The 22,175-nt window shown below is 40.0% G+C and overlaps 1 protein-coding gene across 16 annotated transcripts in view; it reads left to right on the forward strand.

Moving 5' to 3' along the window:
• caska (calcium/calmodulin-dependent serine protein kinase a) overlaps nucleotides 1-22,175 on the forward strand; it is a 105,884-nt gene that overhangs the window by 27,230 nt on the left and 56,479 nt on the right. For all 16 annotated transcript variants that reach the window (XM_079465024.1, XM_079465019.1, XM_079465022.1 and 13 more), the window contains exon 2: nucleotides 21,445-21,557. In XM_079465024.1, the coding sequence (XP_079321150.1) occupies nucleotides 21,445-21,557 (113 nt within the window). The remainder of the gene's footprint in view (nucleotides 1-21,444; nucleotides 21,558-22,175) is intronic.

Consider the following 22,175-nt stretch of genomic DNA (forward strand, 5'->3'; position numbering starts at 1 on the left):
ACCATGTCTTTAGCAATGTGATAAGCTACCGCCTTAGTTTTATCGCACCACTTGCGACTTTTCTTTCCTCCATGTCGCATGCTACCTTGTGTGCTGGAGCAGGCAAGCGGGCGCGAGCTTGTTCGCGCAGAGCGAGCGTGTGCACTGCATCAAACCATATCGATATGAACGATATAGACTAATCCCGCATCGCGTTGGGTAAACATATCGATATATCCCTACAACTCGGTATACCGCCCAGCCCTAATTTTACGAGGGGGCTAATTCGTAAACATTTGCACGATCCTATTCGTACGTTTCGGTTTTAGTAGGATTTACTTAAGCGCCTGTGACGTAAGGTTTAGTGGAGGGACTTTAGTCTGGCTTTATTCTAATAATTAGAGATGCAACGATACAAAATTTCTCCACCGATACCAATAGCCGATTATTCATAGTGATATCTACTAATACTTATAGTATGGATGGTGGTTATATTTACTAGCATTAACTAAATTCTGAAGATTTGTAAAGAAAAATGGTACAGTTTTAATAAAAATGCACTGGGGGATGACAAAATTCCAGAGGCATAAGTAACCTCTCTTTAAAAAAAGGGCTTGAGTTACCACGCTTTCTCAGGTTTGACATACCTCACATTCTGAAATGGAAAACCCAGAGTTTCCCTCATTACAGAGTTAGTATACTCAGAGTTTTCTCTAAAAATGTGTTATGATATACAGTAGCCGTTACAGTATGTTCAACTCTGATGTGCTCATTTAATTTAGAAGTAATTTAGCGTCGGAGTTCAAAGGTGAAGAGTTGAGTGATGCCTTTTCCATTTATCAAAATGCCATCAGTTTGCCATATGGCTCTTTATTGCTCATTATCTGAGGTGTGAGGCCAGGTGATACATTGTTGGCAGAGCTCCCAGAGTTCCGATATTACTTTCTGGACTTTTTGTGTGTTTACTTATAGCTGTGTGTTACAAGATGCCACCCACGTAATCCGTCTTGTGCCAGAGATGCCTCTGACCGAGCTGAAGTAAATCAAGCGGTTTTGTCTCTGTGTCTAAAAAACTAACCAAGGGCCCCATCATTCCTTTTAGCTATGCAGTGAACGCAGGTATAGATCAACATATGCATGTGTTTTTTTTGCCTGGAGCTGTATAAGTCAGATTTGTAACGCTGGTGGTTGGTTTATATTTTCCCAAGGCTCTTACAGCAAACACTCGGCCATGTTTGTTGAGTCCAGATTGTGTCATTGTTGTTCAATGTCATCTGCATTTGATTTTACTTTAAACAAGGTGAAACTGTAGATGTACATCTTATCTTTTTTTGCAGAGCACTTTTGGTAACAATCCTAGCTTTACACAACATGTTACGTGAAATTGTTTTTATCAAAAGCTGAAAGTACTGAAAGAACTGAAAAGACCCCATTTTGAACACAGAGTTAACATAAATTACGGAGGATTAAATAAGAGGAGAGCGAAGCTGTGGCAGATGAGATAGAACAGTTGTTGCTTGGGATACATCGGTGTGATGTCGTGTTTCAGGCTACCTCTAGATATGGCTTAAGACTGATCATATCAAAAAACATTGTGGACCTCATTTAAGCCTGTATTTAAAGCTATTCACTTGTTTTCACCCAAGACAGATGTTCGTACCAGTTGAAAACCGGGCATTAATGCCTGCTGGGAGGTTTGTAAGGTGAGGTTTGTGGGTTCCAAGCTTCCATCTGTAATTCAGTAGGAGGGTGTTTGTACGATCCACAGTGGAATGACTGGAGGACTGAGTCTTCTCTGATGAAACCCCTGTGTGTTGACAGCTGGCTCTGTTATAACACTCCCTACATATTGCTGCTGATTTCTCTACTCCAGATATGAGCCTTACACAAAGAAAGCACCTAAAATCCACACTGAACCTAGTTTCTTTACACCCAAGTACGAGTTGCATTATCTAAAGACAGAGATCTCTCTCTCTTTAGATAAAATGTTCATTAATCAGATGGTTAGAAATGGTTTGTGTGCGAATCTGCGAGTGTTTTAAGTCCCTGAAAATTGGATGGGTGGTGGGTCCTGCTGCTTCCATATGCTGTTTCTTCTGACAAGGAAATGTTGGGCTTTTCTTACAGTAAATCTATGTATAGAGAAATGGTCTTTATAGAAGGAGTTTTTTTTACTGGGTCATACAAACTGTATTGAACATAGTTCCCTGTAGTAATTCATCAGAGGAGACTCCCGTTTAACTAAGCTTTGCCTAGAGGTTTAGCCAAAGTTCGTAGCTGATGATATAGTAAACATTGGGTGTTTCTTTAATTGTGGGCAAACACTTACCTATTAACATACCTGCTAATTCTCATGAAATTCGGCTTGAAGTAAAGCAGTAAATTAAAGCTATACTTATGTTTTATGGCCACCCCAGAAAAAAAATATAACTGGTCTTCTGCTACCAAGGTAAATAGAAGCCTGGCGAGGTAAATTATTTATCTTCAGTTTTCCTGATGGATCACACTAAAGCAAGCAACTTACCTGTGAGAAGGACATCTGTGAACTAGGGCTGTGCATTGGCAAGTAACTCCCGATACGATACATAACACGATAGATGGGTCATGATACAATATATTGCTATGTATTTCGATATGATACACATTTGCAATTTTTTAAATAGAAAATGTAAAATGTGAGCTAGAAATGCAACAAGTTGTGCACCAACGAGGATTTTCTGTAACGATAAGTGTAAAAATGCCATGATGTGCGATGCACGGACCTTTAGATCAGAGGTTTGGGTTCCCAAACGGTGGTTTGCGGCCCTCTAGTAGGTAGCACAGGGGAATAAGGTGGCTCACGCAAGTCACTTGGCTGTTGTGGTGCATTATAGTTTAAACAATAAACATGGGCAGTATAAAACCCCTGGTTCATCCGCGCTGTAAAAAGCACAATAAATGTCATTGTTACTTTTTGGAATAAATTTTTTGTCTTGGTGGGTCATGGCTTACGAAGCTTACAAACAGCATTTATTTTATATAACTCTTTACTCCGTGACTTATTTTTAAGCCAAAGTACACCCTCACATCAGCTCTGAGAGCTCGAAGCGTTCTTATATTTTTTCGTCACGCTCGCTTCAACTTACTTTTGGCCGTATGTATATGACATGATTTAAAGATTTTTACTGTAATGTAGCAGGAGTTTTTATAGAAATTCCAGTCAGTTTAAGTGACTACAAGACCCACAATGCTCCTAAATGTTGTTGCCAAAACATTATGACCCGTGACAAATTGTTTGCTATTCAAGTGATTTTTTTATGTCTTGTTGTCAAAGAGGGATTTCTATGGGGTCAATCTAAGAACAACAAAATGATAAATAAATGACAACCCCCATCTAAACGTCTAGCTTTAATTGGATATTTTATAGCTGCTGGGTGTCATTACCACTCCATTAGTGGTACCAAACATTATTCTGATATACAGGACGTCCCACCCCAGTCTCACAATGTTGGTTGATCTAGCAAAAGCATTCTTGAAAGCATCACATAGCCACTTTGTTTTCTCTCTTGAACATTGAACTGGAATAGGAGAAAGCACACATACTCTTCATGTCTCAATCTCCCATTCCTCCTCTCCCTTTTCTATGATCAGGAGTCTGCATTATTCATGGCGTTAGACCTGACAACTTGCCCATACAGTACATCTCTAAGCGATTCATTCTCTCTGACTATATGATTATAAAGGAGAAGAGGAAACCCTTTTAAAATCAAGAATAGACTGCCTACCTTGTGGTGTTTATTTGTGTGCCATGAACGTGAATAATACTGTAATAGGATAGTTTGTGATGGCCTTTGTCATTGGTTGCCAGGTTCAATTATCTGCCCCAAAGTGGCTCATTTTGAATGAGAATGAGTTATTTTTGGTGGCCTTAATGACAGAGCAGCTATTAGCGATTTTATGTTAATAAACAGTAGTAGTAATTCACTAACCTCCAGTAATTTAATCACTGTCAGAAATGGTCTTTAGAGAGCATAGACAAATTACTGGTCGCTGGAAGGCAATGGGAGTGTCTGATCAGATTCAATCACATTGTAGAAATATGAATAGGAGTCGGTGAGAAGCAAAGCTGCTGTTCTGTTGTGTGTATTATTCTTCAGGGCTTTTGTAAACTGACGAAGATGTTTAAACTCTTTCACTTTCTGTGTTACTGATCTATGTAACCTATGGGGCCTTATCTCGGGTGGGTGATATCCAGAGGAAGCATTTTCAAAGAAATCCTAGCAGGATGAACCAGTGCTTTCGGCACAATACAGTTTAGCATTTTGTGCCTGACCATGAAAACCCAGTTTTCTTCCCCTTTCTCCCCCCTTTGGCTCTTTCTTAAGATTCGATTTTTCCTTGGAGAGAAAGTTGTGTTGTCTGGTGGTGTCAGCTTTGTGGTTACGTCAGTGGTGGAGCTGTGTATTGTCTTTTATTAGTTTTGCATGAAGTTTTATTGATGAACAAAAGCACTTCTGGACTTTGCTGGCTTTCTGTAAAAAGACACAAAGGTGACTTACTGTCTTGGAAAAGTAGGGCTGTAGCAGGAAGACAAAATGAGACAAACAATGTTTCTCTGTTGACAAGATCACCACTGTAATCAGAGTTGTGCCATTTAAAGCACTTTGTGTTACTCTTACAATGTGTATTGATATCCTGCCATGAGAAATATGACATAGAGAAAAGTCACAAAATCCCAAGGAATGCCAGGCTGTTTAAATTTCTAAATACTACTGTTACTCAAAGACTTGGCATAGTTTTTCAATGAGAGACGCCTACTTCTAAAGCAGCTTTTGTTCAGTGCTGAAGTGACTGTCTGTATTTGGGTCAGTGACAAGCTCAGGTTGCAAACCGTGGGATGACTTAAGCACGTGCACACATATTGCCAACAAAACACAGACATACTTTAGAGCGGGTACCGCCGCTCCATCTCAATCGATCACCAAATCCAGTGTTATATCCACCGTTTATATATCATTCATCACTCAAATGCAGTGAACAAACAAACACAGCTGAACTTTGCAAACGTAGTGCTCTCTCTCTCTGCACACAAGCGAAAGTGACTTCCGTGCTTTTTTAGGGAGAATTGTCCAATAAGGGACTAAGAAAAGTTGTTACGAAATGAATTTCCATGTTCGGAAAAAACTTTACAAAACCTATACGAACACTGGGGGAGTATATCGAGCACAGAAATACTGCATCATACATCCAATTCTATAAGTTGACCGTGTCAAGCATGAGATGAAACAGCACGTTTAACATTGTAATAAGTCAGAATAAGCACGACCGCTTTAAAAAACAGGATTCCTCGTCCGCATCAAGTTGTATGGACTCAATGCGGTGCGCCATAGATTATTCTCACACACAAACACACAGCTCGGTCTAATGCACCTGTTCTTTTTATTCTTAGCACAGACTGATTCTTTCGTAGCACTGTTTTAAAATTTCCTCTTGTTTTTTTTTTGTTGTTGTGATTTTTATGATTTAAACATCAATAACGGCTCAGAGAAAGCGGACACCCCGCTAATGTAGAACGTGCTTTAGGTCTTGTAACCATCGCTGTAATATAACAGCAATAGCACATTGGATGCTTTCAGACTGACAGTGTTTCTACTGCGGCTAAATAACACAATTTCTTGGTTACTGCAAATAAGTATTTCCTTCGATAGTTGGCATAAATTATTAAAATAATTATGGTGAATGGGCAGTTGAGAACCATTATGAACTTGATTCGTCGTGAAATCTAATTTATATGAATCGGGGACCACATCTAAGTGAAAGAACTCCAAAGTGTAAGTGGAAATTGCTTAAGTTATTTGGACTTAGTCAGATTTATTGAATAAAAAGTTTTGTTTGTATGCCTCTTACTGTGTTTAACAAGAAATATGCCCAGCTGTTTCTCGAAATTGTCGGTATTTGGCTCCACAGTATTATGGTGCTTTATAACTCTCGCAAAAGATCGTGATGATCAATAGGTTCTTGATCCGAGCACAGTTTAGCCTGATTTGTCATTTGTAAGGATGTTTAGAAATTATAATAATATTATTTGAAAACAATGGAAGTCAATGAAACATCCCCATTATGGTATAATCACGGATGAGATCTCTGAAATCTGCATTTGTTTTAGGTTCTGTACTTCCAGATGGAGACGACTTTGCTGATTCTAAGGGAGAATTTGTGAAGTTCTGCTGTCAAGCAAAGCCGAGAGAGCTCAACTCTTATCGGTGACTGCAATCATTATCAAGCAAATTCTTCAGCAAAATATTTAACTATGGAAAATGTTAGTTTTTGTGTGGGTCTACTCATCATGTGAACAGCTATGATCTGGACCAATTCTTTCCCCTGAGATACAACACACAAGCTCACACACTCTCCACAGACACACTCACTCAACCGCTTTACATGCATTACGACAGCTGCAGCACCGGAGACATAAGGACTTCCTGTAAGAGCACGTTTAATTCCCACACAAAATGAAAACACACACACATACACATCTGAGAGAGTTATCTGTAATTCATTGTTAGTGAGGGTTAATATGGGCCTAATAAGGTGACAATTATTAGCATGCATGGTAAAGTTTAACAGTGAGTTAGCATAAATCCAGAGACATCACAACTTGTTTGGGCACAAAATCTGTAATCTCTATCATCCTCCCCTCCAGTTCATCACTCACTGAGCCTGTCGACTCAAACCTTGTGCGGTGGAGAGAACGCAACGGCTTTGTTGATTGACCAGCCTTTTGTGACTTGATGTAGCTAAATAAATGTTTCATTTACATTTGATCTGAAGGCTCTCCTCACCCGTCTGGCAGAGATTACTTTGTAATTCTAATGAGCAGTCCTGTTTGTGTGTACGTGTGCGTGGAAGCTCTCACAGACGGGCCTCGGGGCCGGTACTGTAAACAGGGTTTGACCTCATCACCCGCTCTAGTTAATTAGGCCGGCTTACACAGGGTGAGCTTTGGGATTGCATGTTTGTGAAGGAAAATCTAGCAAATCTGAAATATGCTTCATAATCCTTAAAACAACGGCTACGTTGCAATTCTGTTTGTTTTGCCCAATAGCCTTTTAAACGTTGTTTTGATGTTTAATTACTGGCTTTTAAAAAGGGATGCAAGCATCTGTATTACTGATGCTTAAACAGACAATAGTAAGTCTATTCACAATCCTTAGCCATAAAAACGTGTTACTTGGGGGGAAAAATCGAATTTGATAATCTGATGGAAAAAACCCTGACCCTGAATGAGGGATATGGACCACACAGAGCAGAGTATTCGAGAGACGTGGGCTTAACTTTGCAAGCTCTACAAAAACACACAATTTTGGCATTGCAAAAATACAAGGACCTCATTAAGCTTATATGTCACTCATGTGATTTACTATGTAGAAGGCTGCTAAAGTGCGCTTGTGTGGACTTGTTAAGTTAATGAGAGAATTGGACTTGTGCGTGTCTTGGAGGGTTGTTTCCTGTGTCAGAGTGCGGTATTCCCTGCCCCGCTAATGCTGTTTGCTCAGGTCATTGATGCCCAGCCATGCACAGAGAAAAAGCGCTGGAAATAACAAGCGTCTTCTGCCAGCAGCACCATTTGATTCAATGCCTGGCGACAGCCGTTTGGAAAACATTGAGTTTCAAACACATAAGGATTAATTATTTTTGCCTAATTGAATATTTACAGAATATGTGCCAGTTCGCTTTTCATGTCTCAATGACTGACTGGAATTCTGGAGACCCCCTTTGGTTGTTTGGGTACATACACATGACATGAACATTCTCAGCCCCAGGGTGGCACACCAATGCATTGCGAGCATTCATGTTAGATGTTCTGAGTCTGAAGTTTTAGGGGTCAGAGGTTCACACAGGTTTCTCTGTGACGGCAAGCATGATATTTAATTTTGCTGTACGAATCAGAATAGAACTGTCCTTGTTTGCACCTTGTTTACAATTTTATTTTCACAGATGCGAAGTCCCAGTGTGTTGTATATTCAATGTAACACTTCCCTTTTTTGCTCACAAGACTAGAAAGCAGCAGGAAGTCTCAAAAACCCTTTGTTCTTTTTCGGGTAACAGACTCGAATTTTTTATGTTTCCTATAATATAGTGCCAGGCAATTACAACTGACATCCATTGTGGGCTTCAGTTCAAATGAAGCTTAGGAGTCTCTTGAGAAATGACTAATAGTGATTGTACATTGTAAGCGTTGCATACAATGGTGCAAATTATCACTGCTGAGCTGATGGAGGTCTGTTACAATGATTGCTTTGTTACGCTACTGGGGTGGTCCCTTTCTTATCGCTGTTTGTCTCTTGTCCTCCACCTTATTCAAATAATCCTATGTCCTTACCTGCTTTGTGACAGGCTTTTGCTTTATGATAAATGGCTGTGGCTGAAATGGAGAAGAAAATATCAGGCGTTTAATTGAATTTGTAAATAACAGGTGTGTACATGAAGGTGATGTGGAAGTAATAGCTTAAGCCCAGTAGAGTCACCACAGTGAGGCACAGGGCTAAGAGATATATAAATATTCACACCAATGTTTCCCACAGGATTTTGTGTGAATATGGCGCAAAGTGGCGGCATGTGCAAATTAGCATATTTGTGACGTCATCGCGTCATCATACTTGCATTTACTCTTTGTTCTGTTGCACTCACTACGATGTACCTTTAATACATCTGAATGCCCAATAGAGCTGTTGTCGTTTACATATTTTATGTTTCTGTCATCAGACATAAAATAATATTTGCCGGCTATTTTTTATATGTCCAGTCTGTTTATATGGTTCAGAAACAACGTAGCAAAACATGGCAAAAGTTGGTTTGTTTTGAAACCGTGGCAGAACAAATTAGACTGTTGCGGACCGCCATAGTATACGTAATGAATGGAAAATACTGCACACATTAAATGTTTGCACATTCACGGTATATTTGTCTTCCCATTCATTACGTAGTCTAATTTGTCCTGCCATAGTTTCAGAACCAACCAAAAATATTAAATGCTTCTCATATAACAAAACTTGTTGAAGGTTGTGAGGAGGTGCTGTGGTGTGGAGCGCCTCTGGGCCACCCTGCTTGGTAAAGTTAGGGCAAAGCTAATCAATAAGTCGTGCACAGTGATGTGGTGTAAATCAATGCTGTCAGTGAGGAATTTGTGCAGGGCTGTCGCGTAAAATCCAAGCAACCTCTGTCAACGTTTGCTTGCGTTTCACTCTGACTGGTCTGTGGTGTCAGGAGAAGAGTTTTAGACAGGGTCGTGTATCTGCTCTGTCTCTCAGTAGAAGCCACACATTCTGCCATCAATCATATTGTGTGTTGAATGTGGCAAACGGTCTGTGCATTTCGAGTTTCATTACTCTGTTATGTTACTAGGAAAAACTTGTTGCTTTTGCATGATGCAGGACGTGGTGAATTGAGTCTGAAAGTCACTTTAGTGTGTAATCTGGGTCCATCTGGAGAACACTTTGAGAAAATATGTGTGTGTGAGCCTTTTGAGACTGGAGGACGACCGGAGGACATCATGATTCTTAAGTATCTGTCACACACTGTATTGCTGCTTTGATCCGTGCCCTCCAAATTTGTATCCTTTTTGGAGAATATTTCAAAACCTAGCGAGCTTTGTATTTTGCATATCAACTCTCATATGACAGCAGAAAATGCTGTAGGTCAGTAGCCCACTAGTTTTTTTTTAAATACAACCAGTGTCCGGGTTCATCAAATCCTCTAAATTGAATGACCCACTGTTGTTCACCGGCAGCCGGGTTGCAATGAGATTCGGAAGGCTCCAGAATACTAGCCAAAAGCTGCAAAATTGTGGACATGTGTGGGGTAAGATGCTGAGTCAAACCTCTCGCTCGGGCCGATAACAGAGGCAGATAAACATTCTGAGCGTGTTCAAAGCACAGATGGAGCACAGGATGAACTGCTGATTCTGTGGCACGCCTCCACTCAAGAAAGGAAACCAGGGGGTGGCAGTAAACAGTGGTAAGGTAGCAAAGGGGTGGAAATGTGATTAAAATGCCAGCATGGTCTTATAATATTCCTTTAGGGCAGCGCCGCTGCTCCCACCACGCGAAACACAAGTGCTGAGGGGGCACCAAAATAGCCTAATGAAAAAAATAATTCATTAATAAAAATGTTCATCACTCAAGACCTCCCCCCCATCGTACGGTCCGCGCGGCAGCGCCGGTTGATAGCGCGTGCACCTGACGCAGTTTGACAGACGGTAGCCTAGGCATCTTTCTTGGAAATGGCCCCGAAAATACAGCAGAAGTCAGGATCCAGGGGGGGGGGCATCATAATGGAATTATGCTTAGGGCACCAAAATGGCTAGCAGCGGGGGTCGCGTAATACGTCATAATGCATAATGCGACATCACACTCACAAGAAAGCCCGCCTTTTTTCTGGACCTTGTTGTATGCACTGAATCTCTGCACATAAAATGTAACCATGCCTTATTCTACATTCAATTGTTTGTGTGTCTGTTAGGAAAATTTGACACATTTAAATAAGTTCTGCAAAATTTCTCAAATCTTTTCCCGAGGAAGCACATGTCAAATCTCTCCCACCAAACACCCAACATCATGTCCTCATGTAAAGAACGCGCAAATGTAGGCTGGACAAAAAGTCAGGTCACAACCACACAAGGCTTCCTGAAGAGAGATAGCTTTAATGTGTTTGCTAATGCGCTAGATCAGGATAATGGTTTCAAAGAGAAAGGTAAACCATTAAACACAACTGCGCTCTCTCTGGGTGTAACAAAGCATTGGTGCATGACAACAATTGGTGCATTTTTCTGTAGCCGAGGTGAAAAAGATGATTGAAAAAGGTTTTTGTTATGTCTGGATAGAGGGGCATGCATATTTTTCAGCTCTGCGTAAGCCGTCTAAAATGTTTAATTTAGCAAGTTATGAAAAAGCGCTAAAGTGTTTTACAAGGAATAATGAAGTGTGGTGACCACAGTGCACTATTAACAGATGTAAATGATAATTTTCTCTCTCAATTACAGTGCAGGAGTTTGAAGTAGATTAAAAGTCATTGAGTGGTCAGTCAGTCTGTCCCCCAGTGAATAGATAAGCGCTCTGAGCATCATGTTTCTGACGTGATCTTTTATAGAGTCAGTAAACCGAAGCCGTACACTGTAACAGCTCAGCCTGCGGATAAGAATGGTGCTGCTGTGGTTCTGTATTGTAAATCAATAATGAATCATTGTGCCTTGTGACATTACAACATTACATCAAAGTGAAAGCCATATTATAGTATGCTAATGAAATCAAAGCAGATCTTTTAATTTATATGTGATTATTTCTCATGTTTAGTATGTATGTTAAGTCTGTTGTGCCTTGTATGAAGGCATCTTTGTTTCCATCACACCGTTCAGCATGACAACAGAGAATTCAATGTGTGACTGTGATTACATTGAGAAGGCCGAGGCAGAAGACCTATCCATGATTGCCAGTGGAGTGGACTCTCTCTTGCCTGGCCTCTCTCTCTCTTTCTTTATTTTCGGTTGTCTTTAGATCTGTAATTCTGTGCCCAGCTGGAAATGAGGCTTGGACAGACTGCCCATCACTGACAATGTCTGCCACGATACTTCACTTTTTATAAAAGATTAATTGGAGGCCTGTGACCCTTCAATCTCTTAATAGTGTCACACAAGAATCTGTTGAGCAGTGTTGTGTTGTTTTTTTACCATTGCAGGAAAAATAGCTTTATAAATTATTTTGTTCTGTTGGACACAAAAGAAGGTATTTTGAACAATAGTAGGAAAGCAAACAGTTCTGGGGCACTTTCATATTGTTAAACCAGTTTGTACCAGATCTGTGTTTAATCTGTACCCTTTCACTGGGTTGTTGATGCCAGCTGGAGACTGCATTGATCTTGTGCGTTCTGCGGATAGAGACACGGCAGGCATTGCGTTGCCCAGCCCAGTTCTACCTCCTAGTCTCAATGCGAACGACAGATCTTTCCACGCCTGCCCCATCAGGCTTTGCCCCAGCGGCGGTGCCTTCTGATTAGCTGTGGCAGCTGTGGCCAACAGGGCGGCGTGCCCAGCTGGCACAGTTACGTGATGTGGCAGCTGCTTTCAATAAAGGCCTGCTGACACCAGTTGGCCACTAGAGGACCAGCAAGCTGAGGACAGAAGAAGAGAGGGCACATGTGCAGCTTTATGAATTTGTATTTCTATGGTTGTGAGTGGTTATGAGGAATATTTGCATTTGAAAGGTTTTCTGTGCTAGTATATGTATCATCTTCAGTTATTTGCGTGTGTAAGTGCTTTCTACAGCACATGCAGTCGTGTGTGTGTGTGTGTGTGTGTGTTGGCCAGCGCTGACAGGAAATCATTAGCACTGTCTAGAAGGAAAAGGTGCAGAGTGACGTAGCTCTAATGGAAGCTAAGGTTGCTGTCTCCTCTGCCACAGACCCCTGGGGTGTGCCCGGAGCATCTATCCATCCGCCTGTCTGTCTGCTGTCGCCTCCTCCTCTGCCTGTCTCTCTGTCTCCTCACTGAGACTAATGTAACGTTGTATTGTTTTATGATTACCTCATCACATCTCTGGAGCTCAGGAACCATGACTGCCACGTTATAGAGATGAGAAATAGCAGTTATGTCTTTCACATTCCATTTATTGAAACGTCCAGTGTAATTTTTATTTCAATTTTTTACGCTAGAATGAAAGAGGAAAGGTGAAGTGTGCAATTTTGTGAGTGTCATAGCTTTACTGTAGCTCAGTGGTTAGAGCATGGCACTAACAACGCCAAGGTCATGGGTTCAATCCAAAGGGATTACACATTGTCAGAAACAAATGTATAGTACAATGCAGTCGATTTGGATAAAAGCGTCTGCCAAATGCATAAATTTCAATGTATAAAATATTCATGTATCTCTGTTAAATCTTTAGAGATGATTATTTGTCTCTACTCAAAACCATGAAAAAACTGATGAAAAAAGTCTGTCAGAAAAGAGCACAACAAAAAGACCAGAAAACGGCACTTTACCTTAGAGTAAGACGTTGAAAAAAGATTCTGGTCGGCACCTTTAATATTAGGCAGGCATTTTTATTCTTTGTAGCAGAACGTATCTGGGGAAAGTGTCTCTTTAAATGTGCGTCTTTCTATTGTTTGCTTTGATATTAGGCTGTCGGTTATTTAAGCGTGCTAGCAGTGTCTGTGACTGTCGGCGAGAGATGAAGTAAAGTAGCGTCTTCTCCTGTATGCTTGACAAAGCCCCGGCAAATTCATCCCTTCAACTTTAAACTAGCAAAGGGGATTTGAATGATCCACTAGGCTCTTGCTTTTCTTTGTCAAATTCAGGTGTTATACGTGTGTCAGAGACGGAGAAGTAGGTAGGCTTCAGAATGCTTTAAAACCGTAGGTTGGCCTCTTTAAGACAAGAAATGTGTACCCAACCTTTTGGCCATGCTGATGTTAAGTCAATGAACATTATGGCCTGTGCGTGGTGAGGAAAGAATTAGCTCTGTGAGGATGAAGATGCAGGGCTGTGCTGATGGCTTGTGGTCAGTTCAGACATTAGAACGGAAAGCGGAGAGCAGTGATGTGGAGCAGAGGGTAATGAAGTGAACATGATGAGCAATAAAAACACAGAGACAGATTCTTAAGCCTCTACTGCCACTGGCTGCACTCACTCATGAGATTATGATTTACAGTGTGTGCGGGTATTTGATGGCTTGTTTTTTTTGCATTTTTCGCATTTCGCTGCTGTCTTTTATTTCGCTGCTGTCTTGAAACATTTTATCTCCATAGTTTGTGATTTTTTTTTTTCAATATTTCAATATGAGTTTATGGTTGTCACTTGGTTTTGCAAATATTAAGTACAATAAATAGTATTAAAAAGTGCTTGTGAACTTTGACAACACAGTATTTATTTATTGAAATAAATGCAGTGCTTTTCCATTTCCTGAAAAACAGTGAATTTGGACATACAAACAATATGATATTTGTCTTTTTTATGATATTTTTTAAGACATTAAATCTGCAGCTTCCTATAAATTAATTCAATTAAAAATTGAACCCTTTAAAAAGCCATTTAAAGCCATTTTACTGATGCAAATGTATTTGATAATATGCAGTTATCAGATAACATATGAAAACATATTTTTCTTGTGGATTTTTTGCAATTAGAGTAGTGTTTATCAAGCACAAAAGCAATGAACATCTTCATTATGGAGACAAAAACAAAGAACTTTTCCACATGGAAAGAGAGGAAATGAAATGAATCCAAGTGAAGTATTTTCAAGCTTTTTGTTTTAAGCCAGAAACAGAATCTTTAACTGACGCAGTTTTGAAACGCCCTCTCAGTTCACTGTGTCGTTGCCTTCAGGATTGTAAAGAGAGCTGATATATTTACATAGAGAACCTGACTGTGTGTACATTTCCTTATTTGATCTCGCTGTACTCCTGAATTGTGTGTGTGTGGGGGTGTCTGCATTCAACAGACAGATGATAAGAGACTAAGGGGAGGAGAAAATAAACAAACTGCTTCACTCTGGTGAAAGAAGCTAATGAAATTCACTTATAGTTTTCATCGCCCAAGTGTTTTTATGTACTGGGAAGAAACATTGAATTAATTGTTTTGACACGAACCGCTTATTTCAATGTCATTCCACTCTTCTGAGCCAAAGCTTATTCAAAACAATGGAAAGCTTATGCAGCCTTGTTTAACATCTCTTGGTCTAAGACATCACATTGTTAGCTTTGATAATATCACACATCAGCTGTATGTGTTGCTTCCTGTCTAGAATGTTTTATATCCGTCACTCAATCGGTTCATATCAGAATCCGTCTTAAGCCATCCTTTAAGGTTTACAACAGCCACTCAAAAAAGGCTTTGTCTTGCTAATCCAGAGCACTTCCAGTATTCCAGCATGTGTTTTTTGGTTTGCTGGCAGGCAGTGTATTGATGCTTATGTGCTGTCAGATACACTGGGGAACAAGTGGAGGGGTGGTTCAAGCTCAACTACCAACAGAGGCGGGAAATACTGCAGCGATGTCCCGACACAGACCTTCTCTCTTTTTACTTATTTTTTTCACTTCGCTGGAGGCTGTTTTATACGCGACGAGGGCCATGGACGAGCATGCTGACAAACAGGACATTTACAGTCCTGACATCCATGATGAATTCCATCTCTAAAGCCACGGAGGAGCCGCAGAGATGACATGTTTTTGTTGGCCAACCTGGAAGTTAGCGCAGCAGTGGTTCGCTTGACCAAAAGCCTATGCATTTGTCCCATAGAGTTTTGGAAGATCGCAAAGTCTCTGTGATTAAACAAAGGTTTATGACGTTTACACATTTTGTCAATTAAGATAATCTTTACAAGCCGAATCGCCAGAAGTGAAAAGATAACACGATGATCACCACCAAGCCTCCGATAACTTTCAAACTTTATAAAAAATGTGTTCCCTCGTAAGTAATTACTCCGTGAATGAATCCGCATCTACGTTTTTGGAGATGTGTTCCCGTGTTGCATTATTTGCACACAAAAATACGTCATCTCTGCGTTACTGTGGGATGCAGATAGCTCATCGCTGACATGCTTGTCTCTAAAGGCCTATTTATACACTAGTATTTGTCATACAGGGTGACACTGTGATTTTGATTAGTTGGTGCCTAAAGGGGGTATTAAGGGTGTGATTTAATCTCCTTCCTTCCTTTCTGACAGTGCTTCCTCTAGGCCTGTCAATGTTTCATAGTCAGTTATTTGATCTCATTTCGGTTGTTTAAGCTTATTATGTCAACCATACAATATATGGCTTTCCAAAGATTTTGTTTTAGATCAATGTAGCAGTGCCATGAAATGCACATTTTTAGATGTCTCTCTTTCTGGTGCAGTAGTCCAATGCACTTTAAATAACTCAAATGGTCTTAATCCATAAGTGTTCTTTGTTTAATCTCGCCTTTTTGGGTCATGTCTTGTTTGGTTTGTTTGGTGTTCACAAGTAATAAACACAAAAGTGTGCATCCCAAAAGTCAGGACTCCTCGCATTCCTCTTTAATCGCTTTCCTTCCCGTGGTCTCTCTGTGTACCCCCTTCTGCAGATGTATTTGTCTTGTGTTCTTGAAATCCACAGTGCTGAATAGTGCAAATCTCTTGGTCTCTCCCAGAATGCAGCTGCGCTCTTCCAAAACTTCCTGCATGAGCCGCGGAGAGCTCTGAATCTATATAATTCTGTCTGATGGTTCCCTTTACCCAGCTACAAATGATCATCCGGTCTTCATTGTGGCTTCAGTGTCTCTAAGCCTTATAAAATTAGACTCTTGAGTTTCCGATTTCCTTTTTGTTTCCTTTTTGAAATAGTCACTTGAGCTGTTTTTTATGCCAACGCATTTCTAATCAATTCCTCTTCTATCTTCACAGCAGTTCAAGTGTTAGTCTTATTATTCTAGATTTATGTCCTGCTCTAATGAATTCACCACTGTCTTGTACACAGTTCCACTTTAACCTTTTAATTTATGTCGCAATTTAGAAAGTTCTGCCATGTAGAGCGAGGCTGGGTTCTTGCGTTAATGATGTTCCCTATTGCACAGTTGAGTTTCCAAGCAAAAGAGTCATTTTAAAATTGGACGTTGTCAATCGCAAAGCTGTATCATTCCGGCTTTAATGAATGGTTTTCATTCTTTATTTCTCACTTTCTGGTGGTTGTTAACCCAGTGCCAGTTTTGTTTCAACTAAAAAAACATTTAATTGAGCTCTTGATTTACGTAATGGACGAGACTGTTGGGTATTAATACAGATTACACTGCAAATATACTTTTTTCTTGCTACAGCTGAAAACCACAGTTTAATCTTATTTAGCAGTGTAGATTAGTTCACAATATATGGCTTTATCTTTTAAACATTTACACGCTTCTATGCATGACTGAACATCATTGTTCTTCAGTGCCGGTTCCTTACATCTCTCTTCCTCTTTGACTAACTCATCTGCCGCCCGTATTTATTTAGCTCTCTTTGAAACACGGATGACTTGACCCAGCACAGCATTGATGCTGTTTGTTTTTAGTGCTTGATGCCAATGCTAATCGATGCTTAGATAAGACTTTCAATGTTCTGTATTTACCTGCCGTACTTTAACTGCCATTAGAGAGTTCCGTTTTTCCATTTGTTGGTTTTATGCAGCAATCTGCATTGACTTTTGGTATCCATATTGACCCAGGGCATGCACAGATTCATGTTCACACACCTATCCATACACGAACCCATTGACATACTATGCTTTTAAAGTGGCATGGGAGAACTCCGATGGCACAGACTCATGCACTCATGCAGATATAAGATTAATTAATAGTTTCTGGCAGTGCATTTTCACCATTTTTCACAGGCTTGGAGACCTCAGCTGTCCCGGTGGCCTGCAGGCACGAAAGCCATCTTTTGTTTATGCTGCTGGAGTTATCCTCTGCAGGAGAAACCCAGCACCTCTGCCATAATCTCTCACACACTGTAATAGATCCCAACTGTCACGAAACTCCAGTGATCTTTCCATGCCAGCCTCCCTGCTGTCTGAGCAATTCTTTTAAACCCCTCTTCCACTGCATCCTTGTTTCTACTTCACGTTTCTCTCATCTTCCTGTTTTATCTCGCTGTACTTCCTTTCCCGCCGTCACCCCTCATTTCCTCCTCACCTCATATTTCTACCTGCCAACATGTCTTCCTTCGTCATGGGCCGCTGCTAAGGACATCTTCATTATTTATGATCATTGCATACAGTAGCACTCTGCATCTTTACTGCACAGAAACAGACTTTTTACTTAAGAGTTGTTTATCCTGCTTATGTGACCTGCAGTTCTCACGTCTGCATTGGGTTTCTAATCTATTCTGCCCGGTTCGCTGGCACCAGACACAGCACCCCGCTGCGTGTTACAGCATGTTGCTGCTAGTGCATGTCAGCCTCAGCAGTTGCCGGGAGCGAATGGCAGATGCACATTTGTTTCGCCGCTCTTGTTGCCGCAAATTCCCACGATGCTGTGCTAAATCAGCACAGCAGAGCACCGCAGTGGTTTCTGTTTGCTCTGCCACTAAGATTACAGGGCTCAACAATATAAGGATGGCCCAATGGCCAGTGCCAACCTTCTTTTAATGAGACCGTTCAACCGAAAATGAAAATTCTTGAAAATGGAAATCATTTACTCACCCTCATGTCATTTCAAATGTAGGACTTTCTTCTGTTTAACACAAAAGATCATTTGAAGAGCGATGGTAACCAAACAACTCTGGCACCCATTTACTTCCATTTTATGGACACAAAACCAATGAGAAGTTTCTCAAATATATTCTTTAGTGTTCCACAGAAGAAAGAAAGTGATAGAGGTTTGGAACGACATGAGGGTGAATACTGACAGAGTTTTAATTGTTTTGTAAGCAATACCTATATATAATGGTCTATTTAATATTTGTATTGTAGAATGGTCCAAAAATATTATATACTACTGTTTCCCCCTTGATTTTGGTGCAAAGTTGGTCTTGGGCATGTTTAAGACACAATGATGGAGAATAAGAGTGAAAACAGTAACAAAGTTCAGTAAGTGGTGTTACATACAAAATACATTTTTCATAATGTCCAGGATATAAATTCACTCCTCTCACATTTATAATTTTAATCTCTAGAGATCCATCTGTAAAATGGATTAGCTCCCCTGAAATTTTTACATCATCCGTGTAGGATTTCCTCTCATTTTCAAGCAATGAGTTTCAGGCTCTTGTGACTAAAAGTGTTGAAGTACCATTGCAGATCGTAGTAGCAAAAGAATAGTCCTTGCAGATGTTACAGGTTGTCATTGTGTATATGGTTTTTAGCAAAACAGGATGAGTCCAGCTCTAAGCCACACATGGCTGTACCTCGGCACTCTGCCAGTATCAGACTTTGCGTCTCCTGCCATCTGCTCCAACATTTTGTGTTGTGAAAACACAAGCCCGTCACACCAGTATTACAAAGTTATTGTGATAATAAGCTCTCTGAATAGCTTCCCCATCTCTCTTTAATTTGCATCCTTCTCCAGTTGCATTGCAATTTTAGACCTCAGTCAAAGTTTTTTGGACTTCTTTGCATATCTGTTTTTAGCAAGTGGCTGTTTATTGGAGTCGTGGGTCATTCCGAACTCAAGTCTTTTTGTCCGAGTCCACATGCCATTGGTATTGTAACAATACAAAGAACATCAATAACTGATAAATTTACATCTTTACAAAGACAATACATAAGCCATCTGTTGTTTTAGAAACAATTCCATAGATTTTTCTTGTATATTATTTTTCTTTATTTAGCAACAATGCTTGACCTAGCTTTACTTTATCGAGGTCTATGTTACATACCTATTCAATCCGTTCTGTAAAATGGTTTCAAGTGGTTTTAAATGTTATGTTAAAATGTTAAATGCTCTCTCGTCTGTAAGTGGCTTTTGATCAAAAGTGTCTGCTAAATGAATAAATGTAAATGTGAGTCTAGTGGCATATTACTGTACATTTATGTATTTGGTGGATTCAAGCCACCCACGACATTTGCACTGCTAACACAATGCTCTGTCAATTGAGCTTCACGAACAGTGTTTCTCAGGATGATTCCACACATTTACTGCACGGTTCATTAACAGTTTAGCCAGAGAACGCAACGATGAGAAGACAGAAACCAGCTGTTTACTGCAATACTTCTTAACAGTAAAATGTTCGGCTCTTTTCAGTTTATATGTTCGGACATTTATAGGATGGAGTGTACTGGGTCACCAATAATGAATGGGAGACTTCCTTGCAGCCAAATCAAGAATAAATGACATGTATAAGATTGTGAACGTGCTGGGCTTACGATATGTAAATATCAACTTATTTTCACTCAGAATACTGTAGAGAAAAAGTGTATTATAAGCCTCAAGTGTAATATTGCAGTTACATCATAGTCAAGTAGCTCAGAGGATAGATCAAAGAGATTGATATGAACTTGATGAAATCTGAGCTGACAAGCTTGAAGTTCTCTTTGAAATCCTAAGACTTTTTACATTAAGATAAAGTAGGTTTTGTGAAGACCAAATATCTGGGAAAAGGTCTGCTGGAAATGATGGGTAAAATATGAGAAATTAAAATATCATTGATCTTTTGAAATACTATGAAACGCATATAATATGTTTCAGAGACCTTGAAACCTCAAGGTCATTGATTCAAAGTATAAAGAACTTAAAATCTGAATTTCTGAAACCTGAAAACAGGACCATACAGAGAATGTATGAAATGAATTATTACAATATTATCATACGTGTAGAATTAACACAATATCGATAATCATATCGAAAAATCTTTTTATATTACACTTAGCATCTTATAAGATCACTTTTTGAATTTCTTTGAATGGCGACACTTGAGAGCCGCGGCTCTTTGTTCGATTCTGAACGATTTGTTGTAACTGCTCGGCCATAATCCTGACAAAAATGTGATTATTTAACTATAGCATTTCATTGTGTTTTTGATTACATCCTGTTGAAGCCGACAATGGGAGAGCAGTGAGGTTACCACTGGGAGAAAGGGAGATACACACAGCAAGCTTAAAGAGCTCCCATTAATCGCACAACTCTTTTTTGCATTAAACAATCCCATCAACCCTGTGAATATCAAAGTCGAGAGAGGTAATTAATCATCGCTGTTGAACAGAGACAAGAAAAGACCCACCGCACACAAACAGAAGCTAAAGAAGGCCGTTTGGTCTGAAGGTTTCTGTTGCTGACCATCCACAGGCCTGCAGAAACGCTCTGAGCTCACCCTGATGAGGGTTAAAAGCTTTGGGAAATATAATCAGAGCTCTTTACGGAAATCAGATCTCTCCCCAGCCACTCCGCTCACTGCCGTTCCTCAAATACTCTTCCAGCACAGAGGGTTGCCATCTTTCTCATGGCTGCTTTAAGCTTTCCTTCGTTCCTAGAAAGAGGACATGCTTCTCACCATAAGCCCTCAGTTCTTTACTTGTGAGCCTCATGTGGGTCTATCATGACAGCGTTGAAGATGAAAGTCACACTTTCCCCTCCAACTAAAGGATCTTATAGGATTTAATCACAGCAACCTGTATTTGTGTTTCCTGGGAAACGACTGACATTCCACTCAATACTGAGATACATTTGTGTTGTATTTCACTTCTTATTGTCTTATCTTTACTATTAGCCTATCTACATTACTCCCAGTACTGTTGTTCAATCTTCAACAATACAGTAAAGATAAGACATTTCTCAATCTGGGTTGTCATTAAATCTAACTTTTACTTCATTTTGTAGGAGTTCAATGATTATTGGTTTTGATCAGTTATGGTGGTCAGTTTGGTTCAATTTAGTCCATATGTGTAAAATAATCATCATTGGTGTCATCACTGGTATTATTGGCCATTGTAAAACATACTCTTACTACCTCTAACCGTTATGGCTCCAGGTGCAATGCTGTTCTAATTTTCCCTTTTATTTTTATTTCAAAGGGGACCATTTAGCGTTGTACGAAGATGCATCAACAGGGAGACGGGCCAGCAGTTTGCCGTGAAGATTGTGGATGTAGCCAAATTCACCTCCAGCCCTGGCCTCAGCACAGAAGGTAAGACACACCACCTCTCTTATCCTCAGCCACTTTTCTCATTGAGGTTTGTGCGAGGAATTCATCAGGAATGACCTGTATTGAAGTTCAGAATGCATATGCACGTTTTGTGATCATGAATAAATATTGAATTGATCTTCTAGATCTGTAAATGAACAAGACTCTGATGTCTATGTATTTTATGTGAATTACCACTCTTTAATGTGGACCTTAATAAACTCTTCATACTCTTCAATAAACTTCATAAACTCTAGGTCTACTAGAGGGGCGATGACTTAAGACATCAATTTTAACCCGAGCATTTGTTATATAAGAGGTAGTCGTATTCAAGCGAACATCCTTTAAGTGTCAAAACTGAAAACGCGCTTGTTACTGAAATGACAACTGTTATTGACACCAAGCCCAGCGAACGCCAGGTCCTGGAATGGATAGGTTGAACACTGCCTCCACATAAAATAAAAATAAAGCTGACTTGACAGAAGAATATCAACGACTACTTCTCTTGCCCCGTCCACTGGTTTGCAAATGACAGTTCTGTAAGTAATACAAGTGCCGCGGAACCAGATAGCGGGAGCAAGCAATAAACATGCCGTTAAAAAGATCGCTAAGTATTGTGCA

This window comes from Barbatula barbatula, assembly GCF_947034865.1.
Source record: "Barbatula barbatula genome assembly, chromosome: 9".
Lineage (NCBI taxonomy): Eukaryota > Metazoa > Chordata > Actinopteri > Cypriniformes > Nemacheilidae > Barbatula > Barbatula barbatula.